General features: G+C 43.3%; 1 protein-coding gene across 4 annotated transcripts; it reads left to right on the forward strand.

The window, feature by feature from the left end:
• The first annotated feature begins 476 nt into the window (after positions 1–476).
• On the forward strand, positions 477–21,571 carry ATMIN (ATM interactor). 4 transcript variants are annotated; one of them, XR_013347615.1, is made up of 5 exons: positions 477–731; positions 7,235–7,360; positions 9,342–9,541; positions 10,540–15,481; positions 16,408–21,571. XR_013347615.1 is itself a non-coding variant. In XM_077830882.1 (4 exons), exons 1-4 carry the CDS (start codon positions 492–494, stop codon positions 12,374–12,376), a joined length of 2,403 nt encoding a protein of 800 aa, XP_077687008.1. In that variant the 5' UTR covers positions 477–491; the 3' UTR covers positions 12,377–21,571. The 4 variants fall into 4 exon arrangements, 1 of the variants encoding a protein (XP_077687008.1); XR_013347616.1 differs by having other exon boundaries at positions 10,540–14,043; XR_013347614.1 differs by having other exon boundaries at positions 10,540–12,519; positions 13,858–21,571.
• Positions 21,572–24,520: the final 2,949 nt, after the last annotated feature.

Here is a 24,520-nt window from a genome sequence, read left to right on the forward strand (position 1 = left end):
GCCCCAGCCCTGCACCCCTCGCACCCCCTGAACCCCTCAATCCCAGCCTGGAGTCCCGTCCTATGCCCCAAACCCCTCATCTCCAGCCCCAACCCAGAGCCCACATCCCTCACCACTACCCCCTGTGCCCCAACACTCTGCCCCTCCCGCCCTCCGAACCCCTGGGTCCCAGCCTCACCCCAGAGCCCGCGCGCCGAGCTGGAGCCCTCACTCCCCACCCCACGGTGAGAAGAGAGTGACGGTTATTCGGGAACGAGGCGAACCGGGCCGGCCCCGCGGGAGACGGAAAACTGAAGATTGGACGATGCCAGGCGGAGCGAAAGAGCATCTGTGGGCGGAGCCAGGGCCGAGGGGCGTGACCAGCGCCGAGCCTCGTCGCGCTCCTTATGAATATTCAAATTACAAGATGACTAATGCTGAGCTGCCTCCGTCGCGCTCCCGGAAGTTCTGCTGCTGCTAGGCCGGTTTGTTTGTAAGTGGCCGAAAACAACATGGCGGCGCCAGGTGCTGCGGCGGCAGAGCGCGCACGGGGCGGAGCGGGGCCGGGGTGGCCCCGGGCTTCGGCCTCTGTCACGGAGCGTCCTGTGCCCCGGGAGCTCGTGCGGCCGTCGGTGACGGAGCTGTCCCGGGCCGTGCGGACCAACATTCTGTGCACGGTGCCCGGCTGCGGCAAGGTCCTGCCCAACAGCCCGGCCCTGACCATGCACCTGAGCAAGGCCCACCGGGTCCAGGTACTGACCCTCCCCGGCCCTGGGTCTGGGTACAATCCTCCCCTGCCCTGGGCATGGCCCCGCGGGTCCGGACACCGACCCTCCCCTGTCCTGAGTGCGCACCTGGGCATAGCCCAGCGGCTCTGGGTACCGCCCTGCCCCTGCCCTGAGCAAGGCCCACTGGGTTCAGGTACTGACCCGCCTTGGGTCTGGGTACAATCCTCCCCTGCCCTGGGCATCGCCCAGTGGGTCCGGATACCGACCCTCCCCTGTCCTGAGTGCGCACCTCGGCATAGCCCAGCAGCTCTGGGTACCGCCCTGCTCCTGCCCTGAGCATGCACCTGAGCGAGGCCCACCGGGTCCAGGTACTGACCCTCCCCGGCCCTGGGTCTGGGTACAATCCTCCTCTGCCCTGGGCATAGCCCAGCGGGTCCGGATACCGACCCTCCCCTGTCCTGAGTGCGCACCTTGGCATAGCCCAGCGGCTCTGGGTACCGCCCTACCCCTGCCCTGAGCAAGGCCCACTGGGTTCAGGTACTGACCTGCCTTGGGTCTGGATACAATCCTCCTCTGCCCTGGGCATAGCCCAGTGGGTCCGGATACCGACCCTCCCCTGTCCTGAGTGCGCACCTCGGCATAGCCCAGCGGCTCTGGGTACCGCGCTGCCCCTGCCCTGAGCATGCACCTGAGCGAGGCCCACCGGGTCCAGGTACTGACCCTCCCCGGCCCTGGGTCTGGGTACAATCCTCCCCTGCCCTGGGCATGGCCCCGCGGGTCCCGGTACGGCCCCACTCCTACTCTGAGCTTGCACCTAGGCATGATCCGGTGTGTTCTGGTACTGACCCTCCCCTGTCCTGAGTGTCACCTGAGCAAGGCCCACCTCCCTTAGCCCCCTGGGTCCAGGTACCAAAACCCTCATATTTCCCACTCCCAGCTCTGAGCAAGGCTCAGCTGTTTCAGGTACTGACCCTCTCCCAGCCTAGCTGGTTTGGGTACCTGACTCCTCATATCCCTTCCCTCACCACCAAGCAAATCAACAACGTGCAGTGGATCCGGAGATCAACACATCCCTGGCTCGCTGGGTCTGGGTACCAAAGCTCCCCTACCCTTATCATGTACCTGAGCAAGGCGCATGAGGCCCATGTACCAAGCCCCTCATATTCTCTACCCCCAGCGCTGAGTGTGTACCTGAGCAAGCCTGACCACGTCCAGGTACTGACCCCCAGCCCACTGGGTCTGGATATCTAACCCCCCCTGCCCTTAGCATGTTCCTGAGCAAGACCCTCCAGGTCCAGGTGCTGAACCCCATATTTTGCCTGTTCCAGAGCGTGCACCTGAACAAGTCTAACCAGGCCCTCCCCTCCACCCTTTAAAAATCCCCTAACCCTTGTCCAAGGAAGGCCCCCGTATTGAACCTCCCTCCCACAAATGCATGTCCCAAACACCTTCCTGGCCTTTAGCATACACCTAAGCAAGGCCATGGAATCAAACTCCCCCATGCCATATCCCCACTCCCCAGCCCAGCACTGTGCATGATGTAAGCAAGTGTAGATCCAGATACCCCTTCCTGCTTGTCCCCGTTATTCCTCACCCCTTGAGATCTTGGTCCTGAGAATGCACCATGTCCAGCTGTTCAGAGGCACCAACTTTCTACTTTCCCAGGGGGTGCTTGACCCCTGCTCCACTCCAGGCCCTGCCCCCACTCCACCCCTTCCCTCAAGGCCCCACCCCATCTCTTCCCACTCTCGTTCTGCCCCATTGTGAGTATACCCCGCCCCGCCCCTCCCCTCCTCCCCCGCAGTTGCAGCTGATTGTGGCAGGGAGGAGGCACTGATCAGCAGGGTCTGCCAGGGTGTGGGAGGCACCAGGAGAGAGGAGCTGAACACCCACTATTTTTTTCCCCCATGGGTGCTCCAGCCCTGGAGCACCCATGCCGCTCTTGGCATGCACCTGAGACAATTGATTCCAAGTACCAAAATCCGTGAGTCTGTTCTTGAGTTAGATCCACTTGGTCCTGATATTTACTGCACCTTTGGTGCCCACAGCCCTGATCATGCAGGAAAGTAATACACACCAGGTCTACATACTGACCCATGCTCCCAACCTGACCCCAAGTGTGTACTTGAGCATTTACTGCCTACTGTTTGTCCAGCACTACATCTGTGTCCCCTGAGTCCTTCTTGCCTTCTGATTTATCTAACATCATCTAGATGGGGAGCTCACATTCCCAGTTTTGAAGCCCTCTGCAAGGGATAGTTAGCATTCTTTAGAAACAGTAAACTGTCCAATTGTTTCTAAAGCCACTGTTGTTCAAAGGGTACTGTAAAGATTTATATAGGTGTTGATGGGCTGTTCTAGATTAGTGTATCATGTTTATTCTATTACAATGGGAAGAATGATGCATTTTCTAGCAACAGCTTTTTTGATTAAAACACCCTTCAGTGTGAAATATATAAACTTGATTAACAGTATATGCGTACTTAGTGTTTGGTTTGTCTCTGTGTAGTATTTGTGTGTGATATCTTTTAATATTCTTCAATCTTTTTTTAATATAAGAGATACTGTTAAGAGTAGCTTGGGTTTTTTCTTTCTAAAGATCATTCATCCTTTTATTCATTTTTTGTATTGCTGTGGCACCTGGAGACCCTGGCCACATTGTGCTACAGGAATACAAACATATAGTTCCCCAGGCACCAAAACCTCCTATTTTCTCAGGGAAATAGTTAATTTTTTTTTTATTATTGGTCAAGTTGGCCTATGTGGATCTTGGCTCAAAAGCAGTTAGAAGGAATTGAGTGGCGTTAGCTGATGCGTCCTGCGGTTAAGGGACACAAGGGATAGATAGGGTTTGTGCGCAGTTTCAGCAGACATTCTTCCAAACATTCTGAGCTTGTGCTCTGAGGGGCACGCAGCACTCCTGGATCCACGTGGCCCATCGTTTTGAACCACAGTTACTGCAGTATTTAACTGTTGTGTTCCAGGTTTGCTATCAAGGAAGAAAATACAATGCGTTCTTTCCCCACATAAACTGCTGTAATAGCTCTCAGAACTGTTATCACAGTGCCGTGTATGCTTAGGAGATTGCTTGTACTCAGCTTTCCATTTGGTAATAGTTCAGGCTAGTATTGGAACAGTGTGTGGCTCAGACACACAGTGTCTATGGAGATGGGATTTTTAGAAATAAACTGTCATTAGACTCTCTATATCTGGTCGTGACTGATTGAATGATACTTTAGAGCAGAGATGGGCAAACTATGGCCCGTGGGCCACATGCGGCCCGTGGGACCGTCCTGCCCAGCCCTTGAGCTCCTGGCTGGAGAGGCTAGCCCCCAACCCCTCCCCCGCTGTCCCTCCGCCGAAGCCTCACCGCGCCACCAGTGTGGGAGGGGGCTGCACTGTAGGGGCGCGGGAGAGCAGGAAGGGAGGCTCACTACAGCCTCAGGGGAGCAGGCGGGAGCTGCGGGTGGCGGGAGTGTGGTGAATGTGGGCGGAGGGCTCAGGAGGAGCACCGGGCGGCCGCGCAGCCGGCTGGAGAGAAGCAGCGGGAAACCGTCGCTTCTCTCCAGCTGTGCGGCTGCCCCTGCTCCTTCTGAGCCCTCCACTCATGTTCACAGGGCTATATTCTGAAAGGGGCTTTAGAGGGGAGGTTGGATAGGGGGTGGGGTAGAGGGGGCCTGTCAGGGGGCATGGGTGTGGATAGGGATCGGGGCAGTCAGGGAGCAGGGGGGGTTGGATAAGGGGTGGGGTCCCAGGGGGGCGGTTAGGGGTAGGGAGTCCCAGGAGGGGGGCCTTCCATACAGTTTTGGAACCCCGATGTGGCCCTCAGGCCAAAAAGTGTGCCCACCCCTGCTTTAGAGCTACATACAGATAGTCCCAACTACGGAAACTTTTTACCAATATATGTAGAGCTGCCTCTTCCATATTCAGCATTGTTTTACAGCTTACCTCTCTTACTAAACCCTTTTAGCAGTTAAGTCCAGATTGCTAAATAAATGCCTAAAAAAGCAGATAGTCACCTAAGAGAGTCAGTGATAGCGAGGTGTCTAGGCACTTCTCAGAATTCTGCTAAGTGACTATCTGCTTCTTTAGGCACCTACTTTAGGCATATACCAGGGGTTCTCAAACTTCATTGCACCACAGCCCCCTTCTGACAACAAAATTTACTACACGACCCCAGGAGGGGGTACTGAAGCCTGAGCACACCTGAGCCCCACTGATCTGGCTGGGGAGATCAAAGCCAAAACCCAAGTCCCACTGTCCTGGGTAGGGGGGCCAAAGATGAATCCCAAGCCCCACTGCCTCGGGCAGGGGGGCCAAAGCCCCTCCACCATTGGCTGAAGTCCTCATTGCTTTGGCTCTGGGCGGTTGGGCTTGGGCCCCAGCAAATCTAATGCCAGTCTTGGTGACCCCATTAAAATGGGGTTGTGACCCACTTTGGGGTCCTGACCCACAGTTTGAGAACCGATGTACTATATCTTTACAAAATAAATAAATAATCTGACCCTTAGTAGCATGGTGGTGGTGGATTGTGGTGTAACAAGAGAATGATCTCGGAACTTAGTGGTTTTTAGATTTCTCTGACTGCACTTTATTTTGATACTTTCAGGAGTCAAAGGAAAAGAGGTGAAAGTAAAAACTTTGTCCCAAAATTCCACAAAACATTTAATTGATAAAGTTCAAGAATCCATCAGGTTCTCTTTTGGTGAAATGACATAGTTGACCATCTCATTCATTAGATTCTTTGTACTTAATTGTATGGACTTATAGCATTAGTAAAACTTACTTGCAACAACATGTCTTTTACTAGAAACCAGGTTTGAACGCTTAGAAATATAAGTTACTTGACGAAGTTGTATAGCATTGATTATGTTCCATTTATTGAAGACATAACTTATCTTGGTTTGACAACTGTTAATGGTTCATTCGCTTTGACAAAAAGGAGCTCATTAATGTGGCGTCTGTTTATTCCTGTTTGTGGGATTTGCCTCATGTTATGTTGCAGGAACTTTCTGGAAAACCATGCCTGTTGGAGCTGCATGAGCGCCCTTCTCACTTAAGATGTTTGAAGCAGAAGTTATAAAAACATTGTGCAGTCCCAAACTACCTCAGTTTGTGCATTTCTGTGGTCAGGTGCAGGGACCTTCTCTCTGTTCCCAGGGTGATTTCTTCGGGTCTTTTTAATCCAAAACTCAATTTCTTGTGTTGCACTATATTTTAATTGGGGTCAGTGTTAAATAGCTTTCACTGTTGTACTGGTAGGTTTTTATTTTGGCCCGAAGGTTCTCTGGCTAGTACCAAAATGTCTGTCAGGGCTCTGGGGTCTCAGGTAAAAAAGGTGTATTTAAGCAGTGTGTGATGTGTCCCTCTATATTCTGGAGACAGATGTGGGTACCTGCTATTCTGCCTGGGGTTGTAAACCATTACTTGGATTGCATTGATAAGCAGCAGAGGCTCTGTGCCTTCATCAGGGAGGCGTTATGGGTCTGGTCCCTGGATCCAACATCAGATTAGCAGTCTCCCCCTGTGAAAAGAGCCATCAGATCAAGTCAAATTTAATTTCACATTGAAGAAGTTGGTACCAGAGAGAGATCTCCAGGGTTGTAGTGCCTGGAGTTTGGCTCCCCAGCCAGTTCCAGGATCTGGAGAGACAGAAGAGGTGCTATTTTTGTCTTTATGCTTCCCAGCAGCACTCTGTTTTGCTTGGGTACAGCTGAGAATTTTAGCCCAAAATTCCTTCTTTGCTAGTAACCTGCTACTATCCGTAAGTGTCCATGCTCAGGTGGCTGAAATATGTGGAAAGCAGAGTAATGTGGTTGAGACTGAAGGAATCTTCCTTAGTGAGGGAGATGCCTCTTCCAGAGACAACTAAGCAGAATCTGTCCCTATTGGTATTCTGGTTCTGTAGTATATTGCTGTGAACATCTAGTCTGCATACAAGCACACACACAAAGTTTATTAAGTGGCACATGGAACTCTAGTTCTTTACTTTTACTTGCTTCAGCAACTCTGATGGCAGTGTGATTGTTCCAGGCAAATATAAACTGTAAAGTAGAAATCTTACTGGTTGGAAATGCCAAGCATAATGCAATTCTGAAAATTAAAACCACATTGTATTGGAACACTAAATATTTAGTGAAATGCAGTGTAGAGGCTGGAGCTTTAGATCCATTCATTTTGGACTCTAAAAAGTTAAGAAATAGCAGGTGTAAATTGTTTAGATTTTGAAAGTATTTTCTCTATGCTGGGGAGAATTTAATATTTGAAGTAAAATAATAGTATACTGCTCTAGGATCATCCGTTGTGATTCCTGGGGAGTTCTGCTGGTATAGGTACAAAATAGTATCTGAACAGATAAGCAACTCCATTTGAGCTGAGTAATCTACCAATTCACTTAACAAAGAGTTTTTAGCTTGAATGTCAAGGCTGGTAAACTAAATGTTGAGCAAAATTTAATCTGTATTCTGAACACTGTATTAATAGTACAGGCCCATTTGCCAACTTTTAATAAAAATGTACTTTTTCAGGATGGAAAAATAAATGCATCAATAAGAAAGGGTTTGAAAACTACACAGAAATTCTACTGCTGTCCTATTGAAGGCTGCCCTAGAGGACCAAACAGACCATTTTCCCAATTTTCACTTGTAAAACAGGTATTTATTTTTTTTCTGGACTACTTTTCTTTGAGTAATAGTATAAGAGGAATCTGGGGACAACATGGGCTAAATCTTCAAGAGTGCATATACCTTCCTGTATCCAAACACATGTGCCAGACATCCCAATGTGTATACTCAAGTTGCAGAGCAAGTGTGTGGAGAAAGGTTTCAGAGTAACAGCCGTGTTAGTCTGTATTGGCAAAAAGAAAAGGAGTACTTGTGGCACCTTAGAGACTAACCAATTTATTTGAGCATGAGCTTTCGTGAACTACAGCTCACTTCATCGGATGCATACTGTGGAAACTGCAGAAGACATTATATACATAGAGACCATGAAACAATACCTCCTCCCACCCCACTGTCCTGCTGGTAATAGCTTATCTAAAGTGATCATCAAGTTGGGCCATTTCCAGCACAAATCCAGGTTTTCTCACCCTCCGCCCCCCCACCCCACCACACACACAAACTCACTCTCCTGCTGGTAATAGCCCATCCAAAGTGACCACTCTCTGTTTCATGGTCTCTGTGTATATAATGTCTTCTGCAGTTTCCACAGTATGCATCCGATGAAGTGAGCTGTAGCGCACGAAAGCTCATGCTCAAATAAATTGGTTAGTCTCTAAGGTGCCACAAGTACTCCTTTTCTTTTTGTGTGGAGAAAACCCAGTCTGTGTGCAGATGGCAGTTTGCACATCCGCTTTGGAAGACTTGGGTCTTTGTGTCTGTCAGTCACTGGCATGTTCTCATTTAAAAAAAAAAAACTGATAATAAATGAATGTTAGAAAAGATCATTCATATAAGATTTTTCTAAAGAGCTGACCTATGGCTAACATTTTTTCTATAAATGTCCAGTTATAACAAAAAGAAGTCCAAGCGCAATAAGCTGGATTTAAATTATTAGCCATCTTAAATGGATAAGAAATAAGGCTAACTCCTGTACTTTTGTCTCAGGAGTTGATGTCTTTACACAGTTGACTTTCTGTTGCATGTTCATCAGGATTATCTCTTGCTAAGAAAATGTCACTTATGCATTCTTTATGAAAAGTATTAAATTCTATTGAAAACCCAACTGCCAACATTTGTGACTCATCTTCAGTGTCAGTCAGCTGCATGATCCAGCATGGCAGTGATGTGGTCTAGTGGCTAGAGCTGTGGGCCATAAATAAAGGGTTCTATTTACTTGTTCTGGGAACTTTGGACAACTCACTTAGCCTCTCCTCTTTGTTCCAGTTCTTTATTGAAAGAGAGAGCGTGCCTCTCTCAGGATGGGTATTTTGATGATTTAACTAACGTTTATAAACAGCAAGATTCTTGAATGAGGGGCACTGTGGGCTTGATCCTGTGCCCACTGAAGTCAATAGCAAACCTCCCATTGATGTCAATGGTACAGGAAGCCCAGTAAATGTTAAGTGGCAGTAGTTAATCTATAGCTAAAAGCTGTGGGGAATTGATGACATAAAATTAATGACAAGGTGTATGAGATTGCCAACAAGTTCATTCTCTGGTATTGTATGAAGACTTACTCCCAAGTAAAACAATGAAAATCAATTTGCAGATCAAATGATGGTGTAAAATCATAGTTATTTGTACAAAAATACTTTAAATAATGAAATTAAATAATGAAAACTAATTTAAGCAACTTTTCATTGTTTATTTTGCCCTCATCTCAACTTTGATAGTGAAACTAGACTTCTCTTCATTCTGTAGTTCTCATGCCTCTAGAATAGTATTGTATAGTTTGTGCCTTGAGCAGTGCAAGAAAATGTTTAAATCTTTTTTTCAGTGAAAAGCCTAAATATTTCTATTGAATTCTTAAAACTGTTTCTGATTAAGGATAGTTTTCTTACTCTTCTCCAGGACTAGCGTATCTCCTAAATTGTTTTGCGTATGCTAACACTGTATCTGTCTTGTAAAGAAATGACCTCTTAACCAATTATTTTGTATTGCTAACCTGTCTAACTTTCACTGTGAATTTTAGCACTTTATGAAAATGCATGCTGAAAAGAAGCACAAATGTGATAAATGTAGCAACTCGTATGGCACGGAATGGGACTTGAAACGACATATAGAAGACTGTGGCAAGACTTTCCAGTGTACTTGTGGGTGCCCTTATGCCAGCAGAACAGCATTACTGTCTCATGTTTACAGAACTGGCCATGAGATCCCTGCAGAACACAGGTAACAGTGAAGCTATTGTTGATTAAGTGGTTTAATTTATTGTATATTAAGTATTATGGCATCTTCCTACACATGCCCCATAATTAACACCTTTCGGTTGATGGGAGGTGGGCCTGTCTCCTACCTATATGCAGTTAACTCCCACTAACACTAATGCAGTTTGCAGCTTCTTCCTTCCATTGCTTACAGCAGTTCTAGATCCATTGATGGCAATGGGAATTGAGTGTCCAGTACTATGTAAGATCAAGCTTCTAGTGTCTAGCACAAGAAGTGCTACCAGCTATGGTCCTCTTATTGCTGGTGACATTTATTGCATTTGTTGTTAGAACTAAGAGTGATTCTCGTTGGAACTGTGCATCCTGCGGTCCTATGAAATTAGAAAGGGAATGTTCTTGGACGGGGAATGTGCACACGCAGTGTAGTTCTGTAGCCTGAAGTAGGCAACGTTCATTAAATATTTTTACTTGTAACAGCACCATATGTGTCAGCACCATATGTGTCAGTTGCTTTCATTAGTAAGACAATAAGATAAGTATCAAAAATTGCCATCTATAAAACGTGTATAAATCTTCCTAGTAGTGTGCATGCATGAAGCAATCTATTTACTGAATCCTACTATATCTTGTCTTGCAGAGTGAGATGCTGCAAGATTATAATACTTGTGCATTCTTGTATGCAAGGGATAGAAAACCTAGTCTCCAATTTTCTATAAGACTGTAACTGCCTACTTTGGAAAAGTCTTTTAACATTTTCTTAAACACCACAACCCAAAATGCTGAGAGGTTACTCTTTTAGCATTTTCTTCATTCTCTTCCTTATTAAAGTGAAAAAAGGTCATGGTCAGGATTGGTTTTTCTGCCAGTGCAGACCTACGGAAGGATTTAACTTATACCTCCATTCCCACAAGGTCTAGTGTCATGATTGAAAGAGTTGGGAGGGAAGATTTTGTTGTTGGTCTCTAAACTGTGAGATAAATTCTGAATGTATCATGTTTACAGGGATCCACCTAGTAAGAAAAGGAAAATGTGCACTGTGGTTTCCAATCAGCACTTGGCAGAGAAAGCGAGTGAAGCGTTCATCAATGCACGCATCAGTAGTACTTGCACTCAGGAATTGGAATCATCTGAGATGAAGCTAATGGCCTCCTTTGAAGGCTCCTGCAGTTCTAATATCAGTAAGCAAACGCTCTCACAGCCAAAGTGTACACCGAAAATGCTTTTGCCAAAGCCCAAAGTAGCTTTGGTTAAACTTCCAGTAATGCAGTTTGCTCACTTGCCTATTTTTGTATCAGCAACAGATTCCTCTGTCAAACCTGTTGTGGTGGCTGTTGATAATCAAGGCTCTGTTATGAGTACTGTTCACTTATTACCTCAGTCTATAGGAATTCTGATACCAGCATTAGAGGCTGAAGCACTTGTATTTAAAAACACTGTGCCTATTTCAAAAACGGCAAATTCTGGTGATGTTGAACCGATTAGCAACAGTGTCCAAGTCAATTTGAGTAAGGTAACATCAAATAATACAGTACAAGAGCTGGGGAGCATTTGTCACAAGAATAAAATCTCTTCAATAAATGTACAAACTGACTTATCTTACGTTTCACAGAACTTTGTGCCATCTGCAGCCTGGACTCCTGATTCTTCTGTATCCTCTTGCTCTCAGACAGACCTGACATTCAGTTCACAAATTTCGCTACCGGTTAGCGTTCAGACTCAGACATTGTTGCCCAGTTCTAAACTGACTTCATCCATAGCTGCCCAGACTGATGCTTTTGCTCAGGCTTGTTTCCAGTCATCTGGCGTTTCTAGAGAGACCCAAACCAACAGAACACAGAACTGTATTGAAGAGAGAGTACAAATGGACCAGGCTGTAATGTGCAATGACATTTTTGACAGTGTTCATTCGGTTTACAATGTTTCAACCCAGATTGGGCTCCCGGAAAACAATTTAATGGCTGCAAACATGGATCAAGGATTGCTACAAAGAAGTAACTGCAAGACCCTGAGTCAGGATACAATAAAAACTGAATCCATTATCAACTTCAATACACAGACTACTATACTCCCACAGCAAAATATGACGGATAATCAAACCCAGACAATGGACTTACTAAGTGATCTGGAAAACATCTTTTCAGGTAACATGCCTGGTCAGACATTGGATAATCGTGGTCTTTTGTCTGACGCTAGCTCTGGTGCTGATACACATCTGCCATCTGGCCCTACACAGAGCACGGGAATAGACTTTGACATTGAAGAGTTCTTTTCAGCTTCCAATATTCAAACCCAAACTGAGGAGAGTGAACTTGGTAACCTGAACTCTGAGCCGGTCTTGGAATCTCTGGACATTGAAACACAGACTGACTTATTTTTTTCAGATAGTGCCACTCAATCCTATAGCTGCAGAGGAAATTCTAACTTTTTAGGTTTGGAAATGTTTGATACCCAGACACAGACAGACTTAAATTCCTTCTTAGACAGTAGCACCCATTTGCCTTTGGGAAGTATTTTGAAGCAGTCCAGCTTCTCCATGAGCACTGACTCGTCTGATACTGAAACCCAGACAGAAATACCCTCTGCTGCTAAACATATAGCTAGTCAAAATATAGAAAATAAAGTCCAGCTGAATAGTGCTGAAACACAGACTATGGATAGCTGCTTTGAGACCCTTGGAAGCCTATTCCTTACCAGCAATGAGACACAGACAGCTATGGATGACTTTCTTCTGGCTGACTTGGCCTGGAATACAATGGAGTCACAGTTCAGTTCAGTAGAAACACAGACCTGTGCAGAATTGTGTTCCTTGGTTTGTCAGAAGTTTGGAACAAGCCACTGAGTGCTACTTAATAAAATTGTTTTCCTTGTGGTTTGAAACTAAATTATTGGGGTGGGGAGCGGGAGAAGGGACTGACCAAGTTATCTACATTGAATGTAGTTGCCCACATGCAGTTGGTCTAAGAAAACCTTTTCATGCATAAGGTACTTCAGCTGTTGTATATGTAACTTAAACATAGAATATGTGTACATGCTTGTAACCTGTTAATGTAAGTTTGAACTTTAAAGTGAATGTTCTCGTGGTGCCTACCATTGTTGATCTGTGTTACAAAGCTATATCAACATGTCGATTGAACCTCAGTTCAGGCTTTTATATTTGTCTATACCTATATGCTTCTGGCTCAGACCTAGGCCTACTTTTGCATCAAGACAGTAAGCCTATCTAATTCTGACACATCTCGCTCACCAAAAAAGCCCTTATTGGCATAAGCTGCTTTTTGTTTTTTAAAGTCTTAAATTTGACAAGATTATAATATGGCGAGGTTTACCAGTCCTGTACAAAAATAGATGTTGAGGAATGTATTAGTAGATGTAGTTTCCAAGCAGTTGTCCCAAAAATGAACCTGTAACACAAATTTGCTGATTATTGCGTATATAATTTAAAGTGCAACTAATGTGGGTAGCGACACTTGTTTTTACTTCTCTCTGAATTGGTATAATCAGCGTTGCTGTTAAGGGGGTATAAAAAGAACGTTTGAGATACTTAACTCTTAAAGTTATTACGCAGTAACTTCACTGCACATACTGTAATAAAACAGACAGCATACAGGGCTAAAGTATTTTTGGACTTTTCAAGGAGGGATTTGTGTTCCTAAACTATGATTTTTTTTTTTTTTGATTTTTTTTTTTCAAGAAACTCTGGTTCTGATGAAAACAAAATCAAGGACATTCTAAATATTCGAATGTCTGTCTGAGTGAAAGATCAGAAGAAATCATCAGGTTACATTGCAATTCACCTACCAATAGCACAGTATTTGCTAATTTGAGGAACAGTATATTGGTTATACTATAACTACCAACCTTACCAAAGACCTTAGGAAACTTGTAATGACTGAATTCTCTGATATCCTGTTGATTAAATTACTACTCTTAAATCTTACTCTTCTAGAACAAGACTAGGTAGAACTCTGAAAGTTCAGAGTGTTTGAGGCTGCTGACTTCCCTGTATAGCAGCAGGTACTTTGTTCCTCTGCACAGTGGGCTCTGCAGCCCCTCATGCCCCTGGCTTCACTGTAAAGCATTCCCCTTCAGCGGTTACCTGTTAAAAGCTGATGAAGCTCAAAAAAGTATGGAGATTTTCTTCATCTACTGTCGTCTCCTATCTGGTCAGTTACAACAGTCATCTATTTCAATGGAGAGGCAGTTATTCTGATGCGAATTTCTGCTCTGTGAGCCAGTCTTCAGCCTTGCATCACTTTTTTCCCCATCTTTTAGTATTTCTGAGGTTACTAACTTTTGTATTTTCTTGTAACTTTATTTCAGGAGCATCCAGTTCTGCCTTGAAGGTCAGTCTGGAAGGCTGGTTGCAGCTGTGCCTTGCCTTAGAGCACCTGTGTGTGCCATCCAGAAATCTTTGGAACCGATTCCATGCTCCCCTGTCTCCAGTTTATGGAAAAGGCACAGCTCTGAAGATCAGCGTGTAAAAGGCACAATCCTCTATCTGTGTTGGTAGGAGACTCAAAGTGCAACTGGTTTGCTGCAGCCTGAGTGGTGGTGGCAATTGCAGATGGAATTTGAGGTTCCATTGATGTTTGGAGCACTGCAGTGGGGTCAGAATGCCTCAACACACTAGCAAGATCTGTCGTCTTAGTGTGTTGTCAGAGCTTGGCACACTAGAGGAATTTGTAATGTTGTGGCCTAGGTTGCCTTACCATTTCATTGGAGTATGATGAACGTGCAGGGCACTGACAGCACCGTTGATCTATCAGGGCTTTCTGTGCCATTGGAGCTTGATGCACTAGCAGATAATCTTGGATCACATCAGAGCTGGGTGCTACAGTGATACTCTCCCAGCACAGGCACATCTTGTTCCTACTCGTTCCTGTTCCTACTTCCAATATGCTGGGTCAGTGCTATTTGGTGGCGTCTCAAAACAGAGGCTTGGTGTATTTCTGGTTAGCATGCCAGTCGGTATCTTTGAGGGGACTTGGAGCATTGGCCTGTTTGTCTACAAACATACCAGGCATCGACGCTATGGAGTAACTTACATGATATACAGGTGCATTGCCCAGCTGTTCCCCTGCTGCACTAGGCAGATGTTCACCCATAGCACTAGTGCCGACGAAGTGAGTTTGAGGTGCTGATGGTTGGTACACCGTAGAGCCTTCTTTATGGGGGAGTTCTTCATGGTGGTGGCTTGAATTGCTTTGCCTCAGAGCATTTCAGACCGCCTTTACCCAACCCCAACTTCTGCATGATTGTTTCTTGTAGTAGACCAAAACGTTGTTGTGACGGGGATAGCTTAGTATGATGTGCAGTGAATGTATTGCATACCTGAGCTCCCAGGCACACCAATTCTATGCCTCTGCAGCCCACTCTTCAGGCCAGTGTTTCATAGTTGCATTTTGGGGCGCTGCTGTAGTGTGCCAATCAGTAAGGCATTGTCTGTATCTACCTTGGAGCATTGGACAGATGAGGAAGTCAGATACATAGACATCAGTGTATCATGGGGCCACTCCCAGGCACAAGATCAACTTGTTGGAGAGGTTTGCCCATCTGTGTCTGCCTTTGAGAAGATAAGGTTTGGGCTTTGCACTAAAGCGCCCAGCTTGAGCTGTCCAGTGGCCTTGAGTCCTGCAGTCTTCATAAACTGAGAGGAAGCGTGAGACATGGTGTTCTAACTGGGAGTATTTGCCAGTAGGTGGCAGATACCAGTTAAGACCATAGTGAAACTTGAATTTTGATTTTTGCAATAGTATTCTGGTACTTGTGATTGGATGTACCACAAGACATGATTTCAGTGGGCCTGAAGTCCAAGGAGGAACAAAATACATAATTCATATCGACAAATGATGAAGACTGAGCCTGTCTCCCTTAACTGTGGTCACCAGACCTTCATTCAAATTCCATTAAGTCAAAGTATGCAGCTTCCTGTGCTGTCCAATTGGTAATTGCCTTTAGATAACCACATTCTCTACTTGTAGATGTCTTTGGGATGCATGTTGGCTACATGAGCTCATTGCAGTCTCTGGTCTCTTCTTTGGTTGCCTTGGGGCATGTTTACTAATCTAGGGTCATTACTGAACTCTAGAGTTTTGGCTTCTCTTTCAGACTTTTGTATCTTCTCCTCAATGTTGTGTGTTGCCTCTCACTAAGCTGATGTATGTCCAGTTACTTTATTGACTAGAGGAGTAACTCTTTTGGCTGCAGCAGAAAGGAAGAGGCTGGATTAAGCACTCAGCATATCCCTGCAAGTATATCCTTAGTTGGTCATTTTAAAGGTCATGTGCAGATCCCAGAGCAACTCCTTAGCACATTTTGTTCACTGGTGGTAATAAGGACCCAAGATCCTGCTTTCAGTTTTGCAAAGGAACACTTGCTTACCCACAGGAAGAGGGGAGGTATTGGGCATATGTTTGACACTAATCAGTCACTCATCTGTGTAGAAGTTTTTGTTTCTGGAGTCCTGATGGAAGTGATCTATAGCCCGTCCTTTCTGGGCACAGCTCCCAGCCCAAAACTGAGAATGTTTCCCTCTTTACTATGGAGGACTTAACCAATATGCTAGCTGAAGGTGACTGTTCTGTTGCAGGATATTACTTTTCTTTCAGTCTTTTCATGGGAAAGCTTTTGACTTTTCCTGCTTTCTTAAATGTGCTATTGTCAAGCCAACAGACTCAGCTGGTGGGCATCTCTGCCCCTACTTGAAATTGTGTAATGCAAACAACAGATCCTTCTACATACCTGCCTTGTAATGTGCATGCCCTATGCTGCTTGTCACCTGTTTAATATCTCCCTGACGTTCTCAGATGTGGAAGTGTCCTGGAATTGTCCACAATCCTGAGTGTACTAAACTGCCTTTTGCTATTCTAGTTCTCCATGATTTGGTGAGTCTGCTGCTTTGTGGAAACTCCCTTCAAGTTTCTTTCCTCTAGAAGCAGGAGCCCAGTCAGCGTGGTATACTGAGAGAAGAGAAAACTACTTACATGTAATTCTGGTTCTCTGAAGATATAGTATGACTGGATTCCTTCTCACCCATCCAATTCCTGTGAGAGACAGATGAAGTATGGCTGGATTCATCCATCCTGTCTTTTACTATTTGTAGCAATGTTTATGCTTTGGTTTTAAGAGTTATTTCCCACTGGCTTACTGTAGAACTAGCGAATGCATTTCTTAGTGTATAGATGGCTGCGGCCATCCAACTGATGCATTGATTATACTGACATCTCAAAGTGAAAGTTAGATACATAAGTTCTCATAGGTAATTGCTTCAATCTCTTGCTCAAAAAAACTAGCAACTGGAGAACAAGCAGGCTGTACGGAGGTGGAACGTACCACCTGCCGTGGAAGAGATGATGATGTGGGGACTCAGCAGCCCTGCACAGCTTGACATTTTGGAAGTTTAGGCTTTGTTCCAGAAGCCCAAAACTCAAGAGTGGGGATCAATTTCTGTGACATGTTCAGTGTGTGGAATTACAGCAGGTAAGTTTCCCACTACTAGCCCCCCAAGTACTACTAGCCACCTCACAGGCTCGTGATGCCGAGCTGCAGGTTATCCTTTCTTTGGTTTAAGCCTAAACCTTTTTACAAAGGGGTGAATTGTGCATGCACTGTTACCAGTGACTATGGCCTAAAGGAAACCAGCAGCATTTTTCAATAGAAATTAGTTTACACTGCTGGTTCCCATGAACAGTTGTCTTATTTCAGTTCTCTAAAATATGCAGTTACAGAGCACAGTAATATGACAGGGCTTCAATGCTGAATTTGGCCCCATTTCTCCCAGCCCCGCAGGATTAACATTTGGCTATTACCTTAAATGAGTATGGTATTATCACAATTTGAATTTGTTAAATAAAATCCAGTGGCATGAAAACAATTTAACAGTAAATATACCTTGTTTTGATGGACATGGGTCACTTTAGTCCCAGAGTTACCTACAGTCAAAACAAATGTGATGTGTTCATTCTGATTGTAGAAAATTATTTACATTGGAAATTATGAAAATGGGGCTGTGGAAAATTCCTTACACGAAAGGAATGGATTCCACATCATTAAGATATCCCTAGTTCTGGATTTATTAATTAACACTTGTAATAGACGAGAGAGGTCACAACCAAATTTGGCCCTGTTGTGCTAGGCACTGAACAAATACATTAAAACTTGATTTGAAATCTTCAATTAATATTTTTCTCTTCCAAACTAATTTTTTTCTTTTTTCAATTTCAATTTTTCTTGCATTGCCCTTCCAAAATGATTTGCACTACCTTAAGTGTGTCAGTCAGCAAAACTGATTTTATGCAGGATTCTTTCTCAGTATTGTTAACAGTGACTTAGATGTTTCACTACCCTTTTGTTGGCTGTAATGGGCTGGCTGGTGAATAAAGGGAGACTTTGTTTTTGGTACCCAAAATAGCCGATGGTTTCCCCATAGCCTCTCCACACAGACTTTTTTCCAAATAGTCATACTTGCACATCCTGCTTTATCCCAATTTCTCACCCTTGCAACTATTGGATCTCACAATTTTGTGTTAGACCACTCTGAACTGCACTCAAATGGGCTGTGATTGGTCACCTAATCATGAATCACATGACCTGTTTGTTTGTGGGAAAAACTTGAATGTAGGATTTGCCACTATGGATCAGCCAACTGGTTAATCAAATCCAGTATTCTACTGCTGGCAATGCTTATTACCTGATCTTTCAAAGGAAAATGAAAAACCCTAAAATGCTCTAGGGCCTGATCCAAAGCCATTGGAATAGATAGTATCTCCGTTGCTCTCAGTGGGCTTTTGGATCAGACCTTTAGAAAACCATATAATACTTTTCTCTCGGCCAGAGATGAATTCTTCCCTGGTCTGTCACAATCATTTTACTGTGCCCTGAAGCATGAGTTAAGATGAAGGTGCTCTACTTTCCTTGGCTGGCTGTAAATAAAGTTGAATGTTATCTTGTCTGTCTAAAGCATTCAGTTTTTCAAAGGGTGGTAAAAGCAATCCAGAGACAAGTCTATATTGTCTCTTGGATACATCCACATAACCCTCATGGCATGCAGATTCCCTGAGAGAAACACCAGGGACAAAACATTTAAATAGAGGAGTAATGCAATTGTGGACACTTCTAACTTATGTACATTAGAGATTTGGATGCTTTTATTGTAAATAGGGTATTTTGCATCTACCTGGGCAGAGAAGTGGCATACTGGTAACGTGCATGTATGTAGCTATTTGGACATGAACATATGCATATATCAACTTCAAAACAAAAAAACTGGCTTTAGCTTCTGAAAGAATACTGACACTTGTATGCAAATTAAACATATTGCACTTTCATTCATTAACACAAAGGAGACATAAACAAAAGTGCACTTTTCAGGGCACAGCCCCTTTCTTATATTCTTCAAAATATAAGCAAAAAGACAGCTGAAAAACTAGATATGTCAAACGTAACAATGAGTTGCCTTGCATTTTTATTGATGTCACTATATATTGGTAAAAGTTTACGTTAAGCCCTGATAACAGAGAGGAGGCATGTTTGTTTATACTGTGGAGATATGCAGGCACCCATTTATGTGTATACACTTGTAAATACTTATTTGAGCTATTTGATAGCATGAAAAAACACTTTGTTTAAATTGCAGGGAAGTGTTTGTTTCCTCAGCCTGACAGAAATTGGCAGTCTAGGATAAATTGAATTCTCTTAAATATACATGTACACTTTTATGTACGTAAAGTAGCTGCTGTGTAGAAACTCTTCTCTTCGACGTTATCTGAAATCCTAAAGCAGCATAAAGCATTTATATTCAGTTAAGAGTTAAACAGCTTAAAGAAACTAAGACTGTAAAACTGGTCATGCTGAACTTGTTCAAGCTATAAACCATTCCAGATCCACATCTGTTTTTTCCCAATTTACTTTTTTATAAATTTCCCTTGAAAATGTTACCTCCAAGTACACACGTGCCATGCCTTTTTTAAAAGTCTAAATTCTGCTGTTACTCATGTGTACATATAAATTACCTTTCAGAGTAGCAGCCATGTTAGTCTGTATCCGCAAAAAGAAAAGGAGTACTTGTTGCACCTTAGAGACTAGCAAATTTATTTGAGCATAAGGTAATAGAGCATGTTTCTAACTTAACAAAATGACTGTGTTCTGCTATTTTAGGTCCTGGTCCTGCCAGGTACATTTTGGTACATTTTTAACGTTAAGCATGTGAATAATGTAATTTATTTCAGTGGTACTGCTCACATTCTTAACTTTTAAGTGCATATGTGTTGGAAAGGTTGAGGTTTTAAATTAAAAGGTTATCTAATATAAAATCATGGGTGTAGAATGTACTTGAATAATATGAGTATGCTTTGTTCGGTCAATGTAAATCATTTTCATTTGCTAAAGGAATATCTGGTGCTGAAATTACAATACTGAGGTCAACCAAATTATGTTTAAATGATCTTTTATCATGAAAGTTGCGCAGAGTAATTCTCCAGTTTCCTTTGCTTTAATCTAATTTGGGGATGCTCTTTGTCATTTTGACAACACAATCTGCACGTGAAGATTTCCGTTGTTCCAAATAAACATACTCCAAAATGTCAATTTTGAGGTGGGCCTTTGAGTCTCACTTTGATTTGTTGAAATATGCTGCTGTGCTTGTGTTTCAACAAACCTACTGCAAACAGGCTTTCATTCCTAATGCTCTCTGTAAACCTAGGTAGTAAATATCCAGGGGTAGGGGGTATGTTAGTGACCATGCACTTCCATGCATGGAGCAAATTTGCAGGAATTTCAGTGGTTCTCAAAATCTCTGAAGCTTTTTTTAAACTAGTTGATGTGAATTAAAGTCTACATGCTTGAACGGCAAACAAGTCAGTGGAAGGATTTGCCAGCCTACAGCTAGAGTGAGTACTATTATTAAAATTCCTTTGCTATGCAATTAGTAGACTCAAAGGGCCAGATTGTTCAACTCTGTATTGACCTGCATTCAGGTTGATGTAAAGTTTGTCTGTTTGGTATGTGCATCACTCTTCCAGTTCACCAAGAACTAGAGTAGTGGACATCCCCAAATGAGTTTTCTGCTACTTAAAAATATCAGCAATCTGCTGAGCAGTTTCTGATTTATACAGTCCCATAAATCATCCTTTATACTGCCTTTAGGTGGAAAACATTAGATAACTTCAGAAGCAATACATCAAGTGGATTAGTAAGTTTCAAACAGTGGCCTCCATTTTGGAATGTGCAGTTTTGCCAATGCATGTTTCAAGCACTGGGTTGCAGAGCAGACCGTACTCTACATATATTTGCAAGAGCACATATGGAAGGAGTGGGCTATGAGCCATGTTTTCAACAGGCCTTATTTTCATTTTTAACCACTTATTAGAATTTAGCCACTGATTATGTTTCACTTACATTTAAAATTATTTGGAATGGATCAGCACAAAACTCCATGGATGAGTCTGTTCCAAAGCGTATTGAAGTAGCTAGATTTGTCAACCACATTTGAAATATCATCAGAAGAGTCTGTTTCGTCCCCTCACTGTATGATGTTTGAGCTTCTAGTCGGGTGACCAGATAGCAAGTGTGAAAAATCAGGATGCAGGGTGGGGGTCAGCATTTATAGAAGAAAAAGCCCCAACTATCAGGACTGTCCTTATAAAATCAGGACATGTGGTCACCCTAGCTTCTAGTGGACAAACTTCTGTTTCAGAAGGATGGTCCTATTTGGCTTTTGCCATTTTAGCCAATTAAATTGTAATAAACAGCCAGAACAAGTGGGTTTTTTGTTTTATATAAAATTTACAAGTGGCATCCCAAAGAAGAAACGTCTTAATAGTTGTAAAACTGTTTAGTATAATGCATGCAAAAAAAACCTGTGCCAAAAGTTTTTTTTTTGCATTTGTCTCATGTTACCTTCTAAAGTTGTACTGTTACATACATAAAGCTACAAGTAAGTTATTCGTAAGTGTTACAATGCTTTTCACCAATGAAGAATTTCAGTAATCTTGTAAATGATGCATAATACGTTGGAGTAAAGTTAATTTCAATCTGATTTTTGTCTTGTATTTATTGTATGACTCTGCCTAAATTGGCAATGGAAAGTACATGCTGTTTGGGAAAGCAGTAGAGTATCACTTATAAGAGCTATAAAAGAAATGAAAAATGGTGGCTGTTTTTGAAAGAAGACAGTTCTATATGGTATTCCGCATCCTTCAGCCTCTGGTGAAGAAGAAACTGTTATGATATTCTACATACAAATTGAGCTGCGTTGGAATAATTGGATGCTGGTTTGGACCACTTGTTCTTTCTCTCACATGCCCAATGCAGGTTTTCCACCAACTTAGTACTTTTTGGGGGGGTAAAACAGTTTAATTTCCAATTTTTGCCCCAATATTCTGTACCAATATCCTGCCTAAGTCCCCACTTAGAGCATTAAGAACAAATGAAAGTAAATGTTCAACTGTTTTGCTCTAGTACAGATGCTGTTAGCAGGGCTGTGAATGTATGTGAAACTTCTGCCTACACAGACGGCCATAATTGGGTCAGATCTTGTTCTTGTAAGTTAGGACAGTGCTCAACCCCTGAAGTGTTAGCACTGCATTTGCCCAGCGTGGCTGCCCTTTGCCCATGTCAAACTATCTGTTTAAAGGCATGCTATGGCTGGAAATACACTTCTTTAAAAAAAATATATATAATTACCATTTGTTCTCATGCCCTAATACATGGATGCAATATTTTGGTTGTAAGCCTCTGCAAGGAAATGTAGAGTGCGTAGCGATGCCTTTCAATTACTCCAATAAATTGAAATTAATTGTATCGAGTGTTTTCATGAAACACAATATGGGTCTGGTCAACTTTTAAAAAGTGTGTTATTTTGGAGCCCTGACTATCTGTAACCTTCCCTTTGTTCTAGAGATGGTGTTGGAACTTCTCCGAAATCATCATGTATAGTCTGAAGTCAATGCTCAATCATTAGCTAGATTTTAAATCCTAGTTTAAAATATTTTAACTATTTTACATAATTATATATGCCTACATCTATCGGCTGCCCTCACCTGCTACCAATGACCACGATATGTCTTGTGGGGTCAAATTCTGTTCAGTTAGACTAGTGCAGTTACTCCAGTTTTATATCTGCTAAACGGAATAGATTTGGTCCAATGAGCTCAAATCAGTTTATTGCTGTGAGGTTACATTGTCCCAAAAAGAAGTGCGGAAGGGGGCAGCCAGTTTAAAAGGCAACATAGGGATTGTGAGTTAGCTGACTCTTAAGGAAGGCAATAACTCTTCTGGGATAAGTGGACCTGTAATTTGTGACCTGCTACCTTGCTTGGCCTCACTGAGAGTCTGGTCTTTTCTGTTATTGTTAATGAAAGCAGCCCTAGCCATGTTGTGTTCAGTGTTCTGCACTCCCCTTCTTTGTAGAAATTGCACGCTGGTAAGTTGACTGTTCTCTCAAGGCAATAGCATTAGAACTAGTTGCAGTGTTTGTCTTACAAAGAACACAATGCTAGTGATGCTTCTTGGAGTCATCTTGCAGGAAAAAAGTTACTAAATTAGCAACTGTTGTGTAACTTTCTGTAACTGTTGTGCTTCAAGGTGCTTTGCACATGTCTATTCCACTGTAGGTGTCTGGGGGCTCCAGTGCGCAGTTGTCAGTTTTTACTCTTAGCAGTACGCATCAGGGAGGCCCAAGCACCTTCTATTGTGTCTTGCACACCATGCAGGCATAAAAGGCCAAGCTGCCCCAGATCGCCCTCAGTTCCTTACTGCTGGAATGACTCCAATAGAGAGGGGAAAGAGGAGGTGGTGGTTGTGGAATGGACATGTGCAACACGTTTAGAAGAACAACCATTCTGGAAAGAACCATTCTGATGTCCGGTCCACTGCAGGTGACTCATGCTATCCCATCTGGAGGTGGGTTTGGAGTCAATTTGAACAGGGACTGAAGTACCGTTCGTCCAGATTTAACAATCTAGAGACTGCGGAGAGATTGCATAGTGGGAGGCAAATGTGTGACAATGCTGAAGAGGTTGCTACTCTGCAAAGTACAGGTGCATGAGCCAGAAATGCCATAAAGTCAGCTTTGGATCTAGTCAAATGACCCAATACTCTATCCTGAGGGTTCATGTTAGCCAACTGGTCACCTAGGCGAATACAACTAGATATCTACAACAAAAATCCTTTGCATGGAAACCAGGCAGCCCTTTGTTCTGTCGCAAATACAACAATAAATTGAGACAAAGACTGGAAAAGCTTTTTAGTCTGTTCCAATAGAATGCTAACACTCTTCCAACATCTAGAGTTTGGAATGACTCCTCTCCCTTATTACCATGAGGCTTTGGGAAAAAGGTTAAGAAAACTGGTTGCTTGTATAGAAAGAGGAGATGACTTTGTCTCATTTAAAAAAACAAAAAAAACCTTGGATGTGGACAAAGGTAGACTTTGTCTGCATTAAAAAAAACATATGGAGGATCTGATACTAATGCCCTGAACTCCCCTATTCACCTGGCCGATAGAATGGCTATTAAAAATGCTACTTTCTTTGAAAGGTGTAACAGGTTGCTAGAGACTCAAAGGTGGGACCCATCAGCTTTGTTAAGGCTAAATTCAGTCTCCATGCTGGAATAGGACTCTGTACACGTGGAAACAGCCTATCCAAACCCTTTAAAAAACTTACAAAATCAGGTTGGAAAAAAAGGAGTGGCTATCCACACAAGGATGGAATGCTGTTATAGCTGCTAGGTGTACCCTAATGGAGCTAACTACTAATCTTTGATGTTTCAGATAGAAAAGATAGTGCAACACTTGCTGAATAGAAGTAAGAATGGGGGCGACCCCTTTCAGCCTTGACCAAGTGGAAAAATTCTCTCTTAGTCAGGTAAGTTGTCCTCATTGATTGTTTTGTACTATTCAGCACTACTTCCTGCACTTCTCTGGAGCAGGACCTCTCTGCTGATGTTAGCCATGAAGTCTCCAGGCCGTCAGGTGAAGAGCATGA

This window comes from Eretmochelys imbricata, chromosome 12 (assembly GCF_965152235.1).
Source record: "Eretmochelys imbricata isolate rEreImb1 chromosome 12, rEreImb1.hap1, whole genome shotgun sequence".
NCBI lineage: Eukaryota > Metazoa > Chordata > Testudines > Cheloniidae > Eretmochelys > Eretmochelys imbricata.